At 28.0% G+C, this 15,119-nt stretch overlaps 2 protein-coding genes across 12 annotated transcripts in view; both read right to left on the reverse strand.

Annotated features, from left to right (window-relative positions):
* The window catches only part of LOC105197325 (vinculin), a 54,653-nt gene extending 51,244 nt beyond the window's left edge, over nucleotides 1–3,409 (reverse strand). For 10 of the 11 annotated variants that reach the window (XM_039447851.1, XM_039447849.1, XM_039447845.1 and 7 more), the window contains exons 1-2: nucleotides 2,979–3,035; nucleotides 991–1,098 (exon numbers count right to left, since the gene is read on the reverse strand). In XM_039447851.1, the coding sequence (XP_039303785.1) occupies nucleotides 991–1,098; nucleotides 2,979–3,035 (165 nt within the window). Of the gene's footprint in view, nucleotides 1–990; nucleotides 1,099–2,978 lie in introns of all 11 variants that reach the window. The other variant, XM_039447841.1, reaches the window with a different exon arrangement.
* Nucleotides 1–15,119, reverse strand: part of LOC120357578 (methionine aminopeptidase 1D, mitochondrial-like) — a 217,515-nt gene that overhangs the window by 164,368 nt on the left and 38,028 nt on the right. The gene's annotated exons all lie outside the window — the stretch shown is intronic.

Here is a 15,119-nt window from a genome sequence, read left to right on the forward strand (position 1 = left end):
AATGGTTTTTAAATTATTCGCAATTAAAATTTACGTATCACAGAGCTGACATTTCGCGCGCTCAGGCATGGTGACATGACAAAGGTACCACAAGGGTACCTTTTGACATTGAAGTTGTCATATAAATACGCAATGATATTTATATTAAGAAATTACTACTATAGGAAACATATTTGTACATTACATATGCACAATTAATGTTTTCAACAAAATATCAATTTAATAACAAGATGTTACAATAGCCGTTGGATCAGCTGTCAAAATAAGTTCATGTTCATATGATAAAAACTTTTATGGTAACATATCGATAATGGTAACATATCGATAATTTATTTACATTTTTAACTATTAAAAATGTAAATCGGTAATTTAATTGATATAAACGCGATAATGTCAAATAGACATAATTTGATATGTCTGAATTCTATTTTATCAACATATTCAATCAACATATTTTCATATTATTACATAAATTATCGATATTATCGATATGTTACCATAAAAGTTCTTATCACATGAACATGGTAATGAACTTATTTTGACAGCTGACCCAACGGCTATCGTAACATCTTGTTATTAAGTTGATATTTTGTTGAAAACATTAATTGTGCATATGTAATGTACAAATATGTTTCCTGTAGTAGTAATTTCTTAATATAAATGTCACTGCGTATTTATATGACAATCTCAATATCGAGAGGTACCCTTGTGGTACCTTTGTCATGTCACCATGCCTGAGCGCGCGAAATGTCAGCTCAATGATTCGTAAATTTTAATCGCGAATAATTTGAAAACCATTATACCCTCGACATTTTCGTATTAGAATTTTTTTCTTAGAATTTTCCAAAGAATCCGCTCTTAAAATGGGATGCGAGCTTTCTGGGACACCCTGTATAAAATATAGTAAAATATGTATTCAATAATATTTTCAATATTTAAATATTTATTTCATACAGTTTTTAGTATAAATACTTTAGTATAAATACTTACTTTCACAAGATTAGTAACAGCCATACTAACAGCCTGTACAGGCCTTCCCAAGTCTGGCATTGCATTTCCATCTTCAGCTTCTTCATGTAAGATAACAAGTCTTGATACCTATAAAAAACAATAATTATTTGAATAGTTTTATGAATATTAGTCCCAATGATTTACAAACACAAAAACAGTGCAAATTTATTAATTTTTTATAAATATTATTGTATATAAATTTTAATGTTGGACAAATTAATATTTTTTAAATTAAGTTAAAGTTAACAGTTTATAAAATTAATGTAATTACGTTAAAATATGAACAAAAAATTAACTCCATTAAAAGTTACATTGGAATAAATTAACTTAAGTTAATAAAAAATTAATTTTGAAAAGCATTATTCATATTAAATTAAAAAATTGTAATTTTGTAAAGTTAAATTGCTCAAAACAATTATAATATGAATCATTAAATTCAATATTATTTTTTATAAATTAAATTTATGTAAAATACATAAAACATTGATTTTTATGTGATGTAGGAGAATGTATTTTTTTCTTCTATAATTGTTTCTTTTACATAGATAAATTTTTAACTTACGAAAAAAGTGAATAAAGTTTGTGTTTCAAAAATAAGTAAAATTAAAAATTAAGTTAAAAATTATTAACTTTTAACTTCGTTATATAACTAATTAGTTATTTAATCTTTTAATTGCTACTCAATCCTGATAAATTTATATAGAATTGCATACTTTCTGGATACTCTTCTACAAACTTATATTTATACATTAAATATTTGTTAAATATCACGTTTTGTTAACAAATATTTTTTGCAGTTATGTATTATTAATATATACTGATATTTGTAGTCTTTCTTTGAAATACTTTTAATTATTTAATTAAACAGTTTTACACACACACACACACACACACACACACACACACACGCACGCACGCACGCACACACACACACACACACACACACACGCACGCACGCACGCACGCACGCACACATAAAATTTCATTTAATATCTCGATCATATATAATAATGTGCAATATAAAATTGTATATTAATTTATTATACAAAATATTGTATTATAAACACAATTTTAGTTTTTATAAAAAAATAAGTTATTTTTCTAATTATTTTTTAATTATTCTTTTTATTATTTTTTTATACATATAAACAAAGAGTATATAAAAAGAAAACATATATATGGACATATTTTATAAATTGTGTGTGAGTGTTTGTGTACCTATCATATACATACATACACATATATTTTTATCAAGTATTTACTTGAAAAATATAGGTATGTATATTTACATTTAAATATTATTGGAACATGAAACGAGAGTTGATTCATTAATATACTCTAATATGCAAATGCGTGGGATGATGTGACACTATATGCCACCAACATGTCCTTATTTGGACAGGTGGAATTAGTAATACACAGAGATTTTCTTCTTGGCCAAAGAGATTAAGTTTCATTTTAGAAACTGTGCAATATGTCTGAAAGATAGCAGCTCTGTTCTATATACGGGGTATGATGTCATAGTTCTATAAAAAGCATTTTAGGTGAGACAACAGGATTACATTCTGCAAGTTCAACTTGTGTTAAAATATACAAGCTTGTATACACAGCTGTCACAACCGTTTTGCTGAAAATGGCCATTTTTTTATCGCGTACTGATATTAAATACAAATTTTACAACGAATAAACAAGGAACATATTAGGATGTTGCTGTAACAAGCATTAAGTACAGTAAAAAATGCAGATCATACAGAAAATATTTGTTTTATAGTTAACGCACGTTTGATTTTTTAATGAAAAATCGTATTGTTTTTCTGCATCTTTTTTTTTATTTGAAAATGGTATTTTCACGATTTATCAAATTAACATAAAATAATAGTCCTTAAAATTTGGTGCATTTCCCAAAAAAATAATCGGCGACAGTCTCAAAGATTGATGAAAAAAAAAGTTCTTTTACGCTTTATTACCTGTTGAGCAACTGGTTCAAGAATACTCTCGATAGTTTTGGTATGAAAAACAGGCATTTTTACTCGATTCCTAGATTTTACGAAAGTGAGAAATAGAGAAACACAAATTTCTTGTAAGAAATCTCGCGCAATACAAGAAATCACGAGTAAGTCCGATTGGCTGGCATAAGATTAAATGACACTTATTCCAGATTTTGTATGATTCGTTTTGAGTTCTGAATTACTGCACACGATCTCGACCGATTTCCACTCCGAAGTCAAACCAGTCACGATGGCAGTGGCAATGTCTACTGATGTCTACTGTCCAACTGCGGCCAACTGCGGCTGACGCACCCTGACGCACAGAACATATATAAAGGGCTGACGGCTGCGTACTTGTACGTGCTGATCACGGCATTCACGGCTCCTTACTACTGCCTTACTACCACAGATATATACAGTAGCAAGACTCACTCTCTGTCGGCACTTTTGATGTTAGTATCGCTAAGACGGAATGCGCATGCGTAAAAGTAAGGTAACGCTATCTTAGGCTGGTATTCATAGTCGATTCTTATATTTAAGATCATCTTAAATATCATCTTAAGATGCCATCAACCAATCAGAGAGCCGTATTAGCATCTTAAGACGTTACTTAAGACGATCTTGAAATAAGAATCGACTATGAATACCGGCCTTAACTCGTCTGTCCCTTCTTCCACTCCTCTCCTCACTCTTTCCATATGTGCTTACTCTGCTAGCAAAAATACTTATTCTTTTTCTTTAATTCTTGTTTATTATTTTTATAATTTAACATTATCATTAATTACTCTTTTTTTTGTATTTAAATTTTTGAGCTTAAAAGGACTAGACCCAAAGCACATAATAAATGTTGCTTCTCTATCTCATTCTTTTTGTCTCTCTTTTTCTATCTAAAATATATTGAGGCATGGGCTATAGCCTAATTAGTAACAATATTCTTTAAATATTTTTTAATATATACTTTTCATTAATTATACGTTATACAATACATTTTTAAACTTTATTAAATGTTTATTACATTTTTATGTTATATTATTTATATATTTATATTTATTATTGTAAGTTTATTTACATTAATTATATACTCATAAAATATTGAATATAACATACATATAGATGTAATGCCATATAAAATTTACATGTGTTAAATCTATTATAAGCATTATTACATGTAGAGGTTTTTTTAGATATTTATTTGAAGCAATAATTTAGAGAATATATTTATTTAACATTTGTCATTTTTTTAATATTCATATTCCATTAATAATTCATTGTAATAACGATTTGAAAAACATACTATTTTTTTATTATTCAACATTTATTTATTATATTTAAATTACTATTTATTTATTTGGCATTAATTATTCATGTGAATATAGTAATTTAGAAAAAAATATTTATTTAATATTTATTTTATGTTTATTCAATATTTGTGTTGTATTACATATTCATTTGAGATAGAATTGATTTGAAAAAAATGTTTAACATTAATTTAAAACTCACCCATACAACGATTGTTGCGCAAAGAGCATAAAACCAAAGAGATTATACTCAAGTATCACATTTCATGTGTAATACTTCTGAAAGGATTTTGCAAAATGTATAAAATGTTGCAACAGAAGTATTTTTCTAAAAAAATCTTATCTTATCTCCTATCTCCTCCTTTCCTATAATAAAAAGGAGATGTAACGCACGAAGTGTGCTGTCGTTGTCGAAATGTATCGCGGGCTTTGTTGCCGCCCGATTGGCTGGCTGGTTGCCGTGGTCGAGAGAGTCGAGATCGTGGCGTGGGTTTCGCCGATGATGATGATGATGATAATGCTAATGACGTTTTGCGTTTTGACATGCGGTGGAGTTAAATGGTGTGTGCATGCGTGCGAGGTTAGTGGCGAGAAGAAATGTGTACGTTCTTCCAGTATACAAATTGTCGTAGTGTCGTGTGTGAATTGTGAAAGTTTGCAACGCGTATCGCGTCGTGCACACTAATTATCAATATTATATACGTATAATTGCTGGTGTTGCTGTTAACGAATGTGTCTCAGATAAGTTTTTTGAATTAAATAACACATTTTCATTTCTCATATAGAGAAGTATTATACTTTAAGTACGTGAATACTTTGTGTTATATTTCATTTTTAGGACAAGATATAAAAATAGAGGAATGAAAGGTGAAAGAAAGAATGGTTTTAATATACGGATAGAAGGAAAGAAAGAAGAAGGGAGGAGTCCAAAATAAAAAATCAGAGAGAGAGAGAGAGAGAGAGAGAGAGAAAATACATCATAAAAATAAAGGCGAAGGTTAAGATTTCTAATCAAAAATGAATAAAATTAAGAATGCTATTGAACATTGGTTTGAAGGTTTTTTTTTTAATAATGGGTGAATATTATGTGATATATTGATATTTTTGTCAAAAAAATTAAAATTTCTCCAATAGAATATTATCTATTTTAGTAAAGTTTTTTAAAAATGTAAAATGGAGATAAAGAAAAGAGAAGGAATAGAGTAATATAAAAAGGAAGGAAGGATGAAAGATCGAAGGAGTGTAGAATAGAAATAAAATTGAAATAAGAACGGGATTGAAGGTATTGGAGAAGGTAAAGGTTTTTGAATAGAAAAAATAATAATAATAATTAAATTATTTATGATATAGACACTTAGTGTACTTGTGATTCATACAAAGCAGAGTATAATATAGCTATAGATTTCTATTGACGTATTTTTACTTTAAACGTTTCTAGACGGAAGAGTATTGAATGTAGAAAATTATGTTTATTGAGACTTTTTTGAAACGTCGAGAATAACAATATACTTTAATATAATTAATTCCAACTAATTTAAATAAAAGTACATTTTCACCAGATGTATACAAGATCCTTTATAACATGCAAATGTTTCTTTAAAAAGAGAATTATATTATTATGTAAAAATATTGTATATTTCTATTTAAAAAAAGAATAATAATCTTTATATGCTTTTAAAAAATTAATTTGTTTTAAAAATTAATTTTATTACTATTTTTTTTCCTTTTAGATCAGATAATTTCTATTTAAAACGTATCTGTATTTGTATAATTTTCGTTACGGATTTAAAGCTCAAATTTTTATATATTATTTACAAATATAAGAAATATTAAATCTCTTTTCTTATATAAATTAAAATACATATGTTAATGTTACAAAAATAAGTTTATATATATATATATGTATATATATATAAATATTTATATTTATATTTATATCTTTATATTCATTTTACAGATAAAATTAAAATTTAAATGGAATTAAGTAATATACCTTGAATAAGTATTTTATTCATACTGAATGACATAAATATACTCGAAGAAATTAATAATTTCCGTTTAAAATGAATAAAACTACAATAAAAGACAAGTAATTTAAAATAAATGTTTTACCTTTTACAATTTAAATTTAAAATCTTATAAATGTTTGTTAAATACGTTACATATACATTAAATAATTAAATTATCTTTAATTAAAAAATGTTTTTAATTAACTTAAATTTTTACATAATTTAATTAAAATTAACATTAACTATCATTTAATTAAAATTGTTTCTAATTTACATTGTTTAGTTTTTAATTTAATTGTGATTTTAATTATTTAATTAAAATTTAATTATTAAATTAAAATTAACTTTGATTTTTGATTAAATTAATTTTGATTTAAATTATTAATTAATATGTAAAATCAATTTTAGTTTAATTAAATTAAAAATAATTTTAATTAAATTAAATTAAAATTATTTTTTTTAATTATATTTAATAATATTACAATTTTAATTACAATTAACTTTGTCTTTAATTAACCCTTAAACACACCAATCCTGTAAAATACGGAAACACATTTTTGGGTCTGGGAGACTTTATCAACTTTGAGAAGCTATATCTTTGATTACAATCAATATTTTTCTAGGATTTTTTTTTTAACAAAAGTTCGAAATCTCAAGAGTGTGGCTGCACAATCGGCATTGGCGAAAAATAATTTATTGTGAAGTTATAAAAGAAAAACCATTAAGCAAAAATGAGAAATTGGTCAAAAATCCACTTTTCCTTCAAAAAATCATATCTTCGCAACAAAAAACATTTAAGGACTTTTAAATACGGCGTTTTAAAGCTAAAGAGTCACACTTTCAAAATAAAATTTGGCAAAGTCATTCCTTTTAAAAAGTATAATTATGTAACATGGAGAATACGAGGTATTTTTGGGCATCTAAAAATCTACTTTTTTAAAAAAATCATCTTTGCAACAAAAAACTTTGAAGAACTTTACAATACGGCGTTTTAAAGCTAAAGATTCATACTTTCAAAAAAAAATTATATCATTGTCATTTCTATTAAAAAATGTACTTATGTAACAAGGCGAATATGAGGTATTTTTGATTAAATCGTGTCTAAAATTGAAAATTGATGTGTTTCATGATATATTTCGGAAAAACTCCTTTTTCTACAGCATTTTATAGTATTCCAACTTTAGACAGAGTATATGCGAGTAACATTTGCAAAACGATCTGTTCGAACGTATTTTGTCCAGCTTTTTTATGTAAAATACTCACAAAAAAAGTTTCACTTACACACTATATGGATCGCATTGACCCTAACAAAACTTTGCTGCCGTGCCGTTCAAATTCTAGTTGATCAAAAAAGTTGATGATCGAATCGAAAGAGGAGATTTCAAACTTTTTTTACGTCTTGGTCCGAACCTCCTATCTCATTCCGTCTTCACATAGCAAGCGTTCAAAACTTCATATGGGGTCTCTCAGACCCACTTACGTGTTTAAGAGTTAAGTTAAATTTAATTTTGACTTGAATTATTTGAATTGTCTTTGGAATTTGAAATGTCTGGAATTTGAAATGTCTGGAATTTGAACTGTTTTTGGAATTTGAATTGTCTTTGGAATTGAACTGTTGAAATTTGTTTTGTTTTAAACTATTTTATTGAAATTAATTTTGACTTGAACTATTGGATTGAAATTTGTTTTGTTTTAAGCTATTGGATTGGACCAGGGAGTGGTTCAATTTGAAACCAGTAGTTCCAAATCGGATCGGAAAAAACGTTTGTACATTTTTTGTTATAATTTAACACAGATGAAGGATTCGTCAAAATGGTTTAAAGCAAAAATGAAGGAAATTAAATTATCTTTCTATTGGCACCTTCAATTCTAGGATTGAACTTTACTTGCGCCTTATAGAGAGCAAAAACTGCAGCTAGGTGTGATTTACCCCACTCTCCCCTATATACATACAATGAATTTTAATAAATTATTCATTACAAATTTGGAATTATCCATTATTGCTTAAAAATAGATAAGAATCAATATTTGCGCAAACTCGTTCTATTGCTTCTTCTAGGGCTTTATATACACGATAAATTACATTTTTCTGTAAGGTTACAAATTTAAATCAAAGCTTTTTTTTTCTTGCACTCATACAGTTTCTTAATCAATTAGCTCTTTACTGAACATTTCTTCAGAATTGTTATTGAATCTTTGAGACAAGACCGCCAATTACTGCTCTACTACCATCATCGGAGTTTTAAGCTTTCCACATATCAGATCCACTGTTTCTATTTCCGTATTTAAAATTATATATTATTATTTATTTTCTTTAAATAAATACATGTTTAATTCAATTTGTTCGTATTTATTTTTTGCTCTTTAATTAAAAGAAATGGAAAGATTAAATTAAAGAAAAAGTAACAACTTTCTTCAGAGAAGTAAAGAGGAACGAAATAATGTACGAAGGAAGGAGGAAGAATTGTGAGTTTATAAATACAAAAAAATACAACTTAAAGAAGGCGGAGAAGATAATCATTATTAAATAAATGACGAAAGAAATTAAGAATGTAATTGAACGCGAGTTTGAAAATTTTTTTAATAATGAGTGAATTTCACATGGTATTTCGACATTTTATGTTTTAAGAATTAAAATTTCATTAACCCGACATAATCTCTTTTAGTAAAAATTCGAAAAAAATATGCAATGAAGGTAAAGAAATAAAGAGAAATGAAATAATATAAGAAGGAAGAAGAAAGAATTGTGAAAGTATAAAATAGGTAAAAAATCAGCAGAAAGCAGAAAAGCATTAAGGAAGGCCGAGAAGGTAAAGGTTTTTAAATTAAAGACAAAAAAAATTAAGAACGCAATTGAACGCGAGTTTAAAAATTTTCTTAAATAATGGATGAGTTTCACATGGTGTTTTGACATTTTATGTTGTAAGAATGATAATTTCATTACCCGAACATTATTTCTTTAAGTAATGATTTGAATAAAAGTGCAATAAAAGTAAAGAAAAGTAAAGGAATTAAATAATGTAAGAAGGAAAGAGGAAGAATTGTGAGAGTGTGAAATAGGTAAAAAATAGAAAGAAGAAAGGAATTAAAGAAGGCGGAGAAGTTAAAGATTTTTAAACAAATTACGAAGAAATTTAGGAATGCAATTAAACGTGTGTTTAAAGATTTTTTATATAATGGGTGAATATCACATGGCATTTTGACATTTTGTGTTTTAAGTATGAAAATTTGTTTAACCGAACATTATCTCTCTTAGTAATGATTTTAAAAAATGTGTAATAAATGTAAAGAAAAGAAGAGGAATAAAATAATGTAAGAAAGGGGGTAGAATTGCATAATTGTAAAAAATAGAAAGGAGAAAGGAATTAAAGAAGGTAGAGGAGGTAAAAGTTTTTAAATAAAAGACGATAGATATTAAGAATGCAATTAAACAAGGGTTTGAAGATTTTTTTAATAATGGGTGAAACTCACATTTGATATTTTATATTATAAAAATGAAAATTTCTTGAATAGAACAATATCTCTTTTAGTAAAGATTTTGATAGGTTTAAAATGAAGATAAAAAAAAAGATCAGAAATGGAATAATATAAGAATGAGGAAGATTTGAAAGAATGTAAAATAGAAAAAAAGAGAAAGGAGAAATGAATTAAAGAATGCGGAGAAAGTAGGAATTTAAAATAAAATGATGAAACAAGTTAAGGATGTATATGAACATTGGATTGAATGTTTTATTAATAATGTTTTATTAATAAATATTACATATTTTAATATTTTGTTATAAAAATGAAAATTTTCTTAATATAACATTTTCTCCTGTAGTAAAAGTTTTACATAATGTGCAAAGAATACAAAGAAAAGAAGAGGAATGAAATAATGTAAAAAGGAAAGAAGGAAGGAGGAGGAATCAAAGAAGTTTAACATAATAATAAAATAGAAAGGAGAAAGGAATTACAGAGTGTGGAGAAAATAAAGGTTTTTAAATAAAGATAGAAAGAAAATTAGTATACTATTGAACACGGGTTTAAAGGATTTTTTTAAATAATGGCTGAATATTACAGCGATACGAATTCAAGCTATACACAGTACGATTATGGTTCTCATGGGTGCAGCCATAACACGTCATGGATGGAACGCTATATACCATAGACATAGGATATTTAGACCGTGCATTCGTGGAGTGGATGTAAAACTCATGCGTCAGAAACTAAAAAGAGATAGCGTACTTTGGATCAGTTTTGTCGTTTCTTCTTTTGTTTTTTTCTGCTTTCTCTGTTTATCTCCAAAGCGTGGTCTCTATCTCTTACTAATTTCTGACATTCTCACTCCTCGAATGCTCGGTCTGTATATCCTACGTCTATGCTATATACGAATTCCATTACTGTATTAAAACTGTAAACTAGACAAGAAAATCTTAGTGATGACGTGTATCTCAGAAAATAAAATTTCAGAGAATTGAACTTTTCATTACGATATCTCCGTCCGTAGAACACCGATAGAAAGAATAAAAACATTTTTATTATACAACTTCACCCAAGTCATTGTTTGAGAGTATTTAGAACTTGATGGATTCAGAAGTTATTGAGATGTGACAATCTCGTGTGCTTGGAAATTAAAGACTCGTGTATATTTTTTTTAGTACAAAAGTACAATCGTGTTAAGTATAAACGTCATTGTATATTAAATAATGATACAATAAATAATTATAACGTGTTCAAATTTTAAGTTTTATATAGATTTTGCTTATATAAGAACATAAAAAAGAATAAATTGTTGATAGAAGGAAAGGAGTAAGAATTTTGAAATGGGACTATTACAGAAAGGAGAAAAAAAATTTTTTAAAGCAGAAAATAAAGATTTAAAGATTTTTAAATAAAGGAACAATGGGTGAATATCGAATATGTGACATTTTGTGTTATGAAAATAAAAATTTCTCTAATAGAATATTATCTATTTTAGTAAACTTTATTAAGACTGAAATAAAGTGAAATGAAGATAAAGAAAAGAAGAGACATAGAATAATATAAAAAGAAAGGAAGGAAGGAAGAAGGATCGAACGAGCGTAGAAAAATTAAAAGGAGAGAAGAATTGAAGGTGTTGGAGAAGATAAAGACTTTTGAATAGAATAATATAAAAAGGAAGGAAGAAGGAAGGATCGAAGGAGTTTAGAATGGAAATAAAATTAAAAGGAGAAAGGAATTGAAGGTGTTGGAGAAGGTTAAGATTTTTAAATCAAGGATGAATAAAATTAAGACATCAATTAAATAACAATTTGAAGGTTTTTGTTAAATAATGGACGAATATTACATGATATATTGCTATTTTTTGCCAGAAAAATAAAATTTTCTCTAATAGAATATTATCTATTTTAGTAAAGTTTTTTAAAAATGTGAAATAAAGATAAAGAAAAAAAGAAGAATAGAATAATATAAAACGGAAGAAAGGAAGGAGGAAAGATCGGAGTGTAGAATAAAAATAAAATTGAAAGGAGAAAGAAAATGAAGGTGTTGGAGAAGGTAAAGGTTTGTGAATAGAATAATATAAAAAGGAAGAAAGGAAGGAGGAAGGATCGAAGGAGTTTAGAATGGAAACAATATTGAAAAGAGAAAGTAATTGTCTGTCATTTATCTTCGTGAACTTTATTATTCTTAATCATAAATGTATAATTAATTTTTTAAATTTTTATTATTTATATTTAGTTATATGTAATCATGAAATTAGATAAATGGCGCGCGCGTAGCGCGAGTTTGCGTAAGTAATAATAATTAGATAATAAAATATCTAGTCTTGAAAGCGCTCGCGTTAGCGCGCGCTGCGTGCTAGTCCCATCTGAAAAAATCTATGTTAAATCGATAGTCGCGCATATCTCGAAGTTTATTGTTGCCGCTTTTCCGAAATGCTGATTGGTTCTTGCGCTGTGCTTACTTAGTGACCTGTTCTCATCGCGGAAATCGTATTAACAGTTATACACATAATAATTGTTACATGCATTAAGAGGTAATAGTGTAATATTAATATATTATCAAATTAATTACTATAAATTTATTTAATGTATTGGTTCTGTCTCCTGCGCCTAAAGATTTTTCTTTTTCCCTTGGACAACTTTGTGATTGTTTCAGATAAATCTTATTATTAAACGTTCTTATTTATAGTGGTAAAAATTATCATAATAAAAAGTTGATACTTTGTGTTGTACTTTATTTTCAGATAGCAATTTCGTTTAACATTTATTATAGTATTGTTATTAAAATGGTCTTTTGTATACAAACATTATTATTGTGAGGTTGGATTTGAAAAAGGATAAGAATAAATTAATGATACAAGGAAAGAAGGAATAAGAGTTTTGAAATGGGACAAATAAAGAAACGAGAAAGGAATTTAAGAAGGCGGAGAAGATAAAGATTTAAAGATTTTTAAATAAAGGAATAATGGGTGAATATCTCACGTGATATTTTGATATTTTGATGAATAAAATTAAGATATTAAACAAGATTGAAGTTTTTTTTTTAATAATATGTTAATATTACATGATATTTTGTGTCATAAAAATAAAAATTTCCTTAATAGAATATTATGTATTTTAGTAAAGTTCTTCAAATATGTGAAATGAAGACACAGAAAAGAAGAGGAATAGAATAATATAAAAAGGAAAGATCGAAGAAGTGTAAAATGGAATTAAAATTGAAAGGCGAAAAGAATTTAAGGTGATGTAGAAGGTAAAGATTTTGAATAGAATATGAAAAGGGAGGAAGGAAGGAAGGAAGGAGGAAGGATCAAAAGACTTTAGAATAGAAATAAAATTGAAAAGAAAAATGAATTAAAAGTGTTGGACAAGGTAAAGATTTTTGAATATAAGATGATTAAAGTAAAGACGTAGATTAAACACCAAATTAAAGTTTTTTTTAATAATGGGCGAATATTACATTATATTTTGATATATAGGGCCATGAAAATAAAAATTTCTCGAATAAATTATTATGTATATTAGTAAAGTTTTTTAAAACTTTGATTTGAAGATATAGAAAAAAGAGGAATAGAATAATATAAAAAGGAAGGACCGAAGAAGTGTAGAATCGAAATAAAATTGAATAGAGAAAGGAATTGAAGGTGTTGGAGAAGAAAAAGATTTTTGAATAAAATAATATAAAAAAGAAGGAAGGAAAGAGGAAGGATCAAAGGAGTTTAGAATGGAAATAAAATTGAAAGGAAAAATGAATTGAAGGTGTTAGAGAAGGTAAAGATTTTTAAATAAAATATGAATAAAGTAAAGACATCAATTAAACATCAGATTAAAAGTTTTTTTTTTTAACAATGGGCGAATATTACATGATATTTTGATATTTTGTGTCATAAAAATGAAAATTTCCTTAATAGAATATTATGTATTTTGGTAAAATTTTTTAAAAATGTAAAATGGAGATAAGAAAGAAGAGCAATAAAATAGTAAAAAAGGAAGGCTCGAAGGAGTGTAGAATAGAAATAGAATTGAAGAGTTAGGAATTGAAGGTGTTGGAGAATATAAAGTATTTTGAATAGAATAACACGAAAAGGAAGGAAGGAAGGAGGAAGGATCAAAGGAGTTTTAATGTTAATAAAATTAAAAGGAGAAATAAATTGAAGAAAGTGTTGGAGAAAGAAAAAATTTTTAAATAAAGGATAAATAAAAACAAGACATCATTTAAACATCAGATTAAAGGTTTTTTTTTAATTACTGGCGAATATTAAGGTACCCGAGCCGAATAAGGCCCACGCAACTTATTTTATTTTTTATAAATTTTATTTACAAAGATATTGAAATGAATTAAATGAGAATAAAATGTTTATTTCAACCACTTGCCAAAATAAAATTATCATCTATATATATATATATATATAAGGTACTTTATTCCTTGCGGAGTACACTGCGGACCTCCGCTCCGCTTACAAAATTTAAACCTCACAATTTTTATTCCTCGCATCCCATCCAACACCTGAGAGAGAGAGAAAGATCATTCATCCATCCATACATCCACACTCATTCTCCGGACCTCCGTTTCCGCCGCATTTTCCTCTCTTCCTTCCACACTCTCATTCACACCCAACCACCCTCCTCCCTCCCTCATCTCCTCTAATCTTCTCATCCAAATCTCTCCCTCCCCGTCTTCTCCCAAGACTTCATCCACCATCTCCTGCCATCCTTTTTCAACCCCCCCAATTCGTGCATTCCTCCCATACGTGCTCCCAAGTTTCCATTCCCCCTCCACATATCCTACACTTCTTTTCTTCATCCCCTTCCCAATATCTATTCCCCATCATCCCGTCTCCTAACCTAAACTTCGCCACTCTCTGCCATCTTTGTTCCTTCCATCCCTTCTTTAGGTACTCTGGCACCCCCTTACCTTTCACCCTACCATATCATAAGTTATATCTCGAGTCCCTAATTTTCTCCCATCTTTCCTCCTCTTGCCACCTTCTCTTTCTTGCCACTACCTCTTCCCCCCTCAGCTCTCCCCCCTCTCTCATCTTTTCTATCTCAGTTAGGTTCCAGCTCTTCTCCTCGTAAAAGTCTCTCCTTTCCTCTTCCCATTTACCCACTACTTTTCCTACCTTCGCCCTGTCTCTCATTTCCTCCAAACACAACCTCGCCAGCTCTCCTCCTCCTCCTTCTCCCAGTTTCTTTTCATAGCTCCATGCCCTCAACCCTGCCCTCCCCCTTAACTTTTCCCTCTGCATTTCCTCCCTCACCATGTACTCCGGCGTGTACCTCCCAACCCCCACAATCCACTTCAAGAACCTGTCCTGTATCCTCTCTACCTTTTCCCTCTCTTTCCACCCC

This window comes from Solenopsis invicta, chromosome 4 (genome assembly GCF_016802725.1).
Source record: "Solenopsis invicta isolate M01_SB chromosome 4, UNIL_Sinv_3.0, whole genome shotgun sequence".
NCBI lineage: Eukaryota > Metazoa > Arthropoda > Insecta > Hymenoptera > Formicidae > Solenopsis > Solenopsis invicta.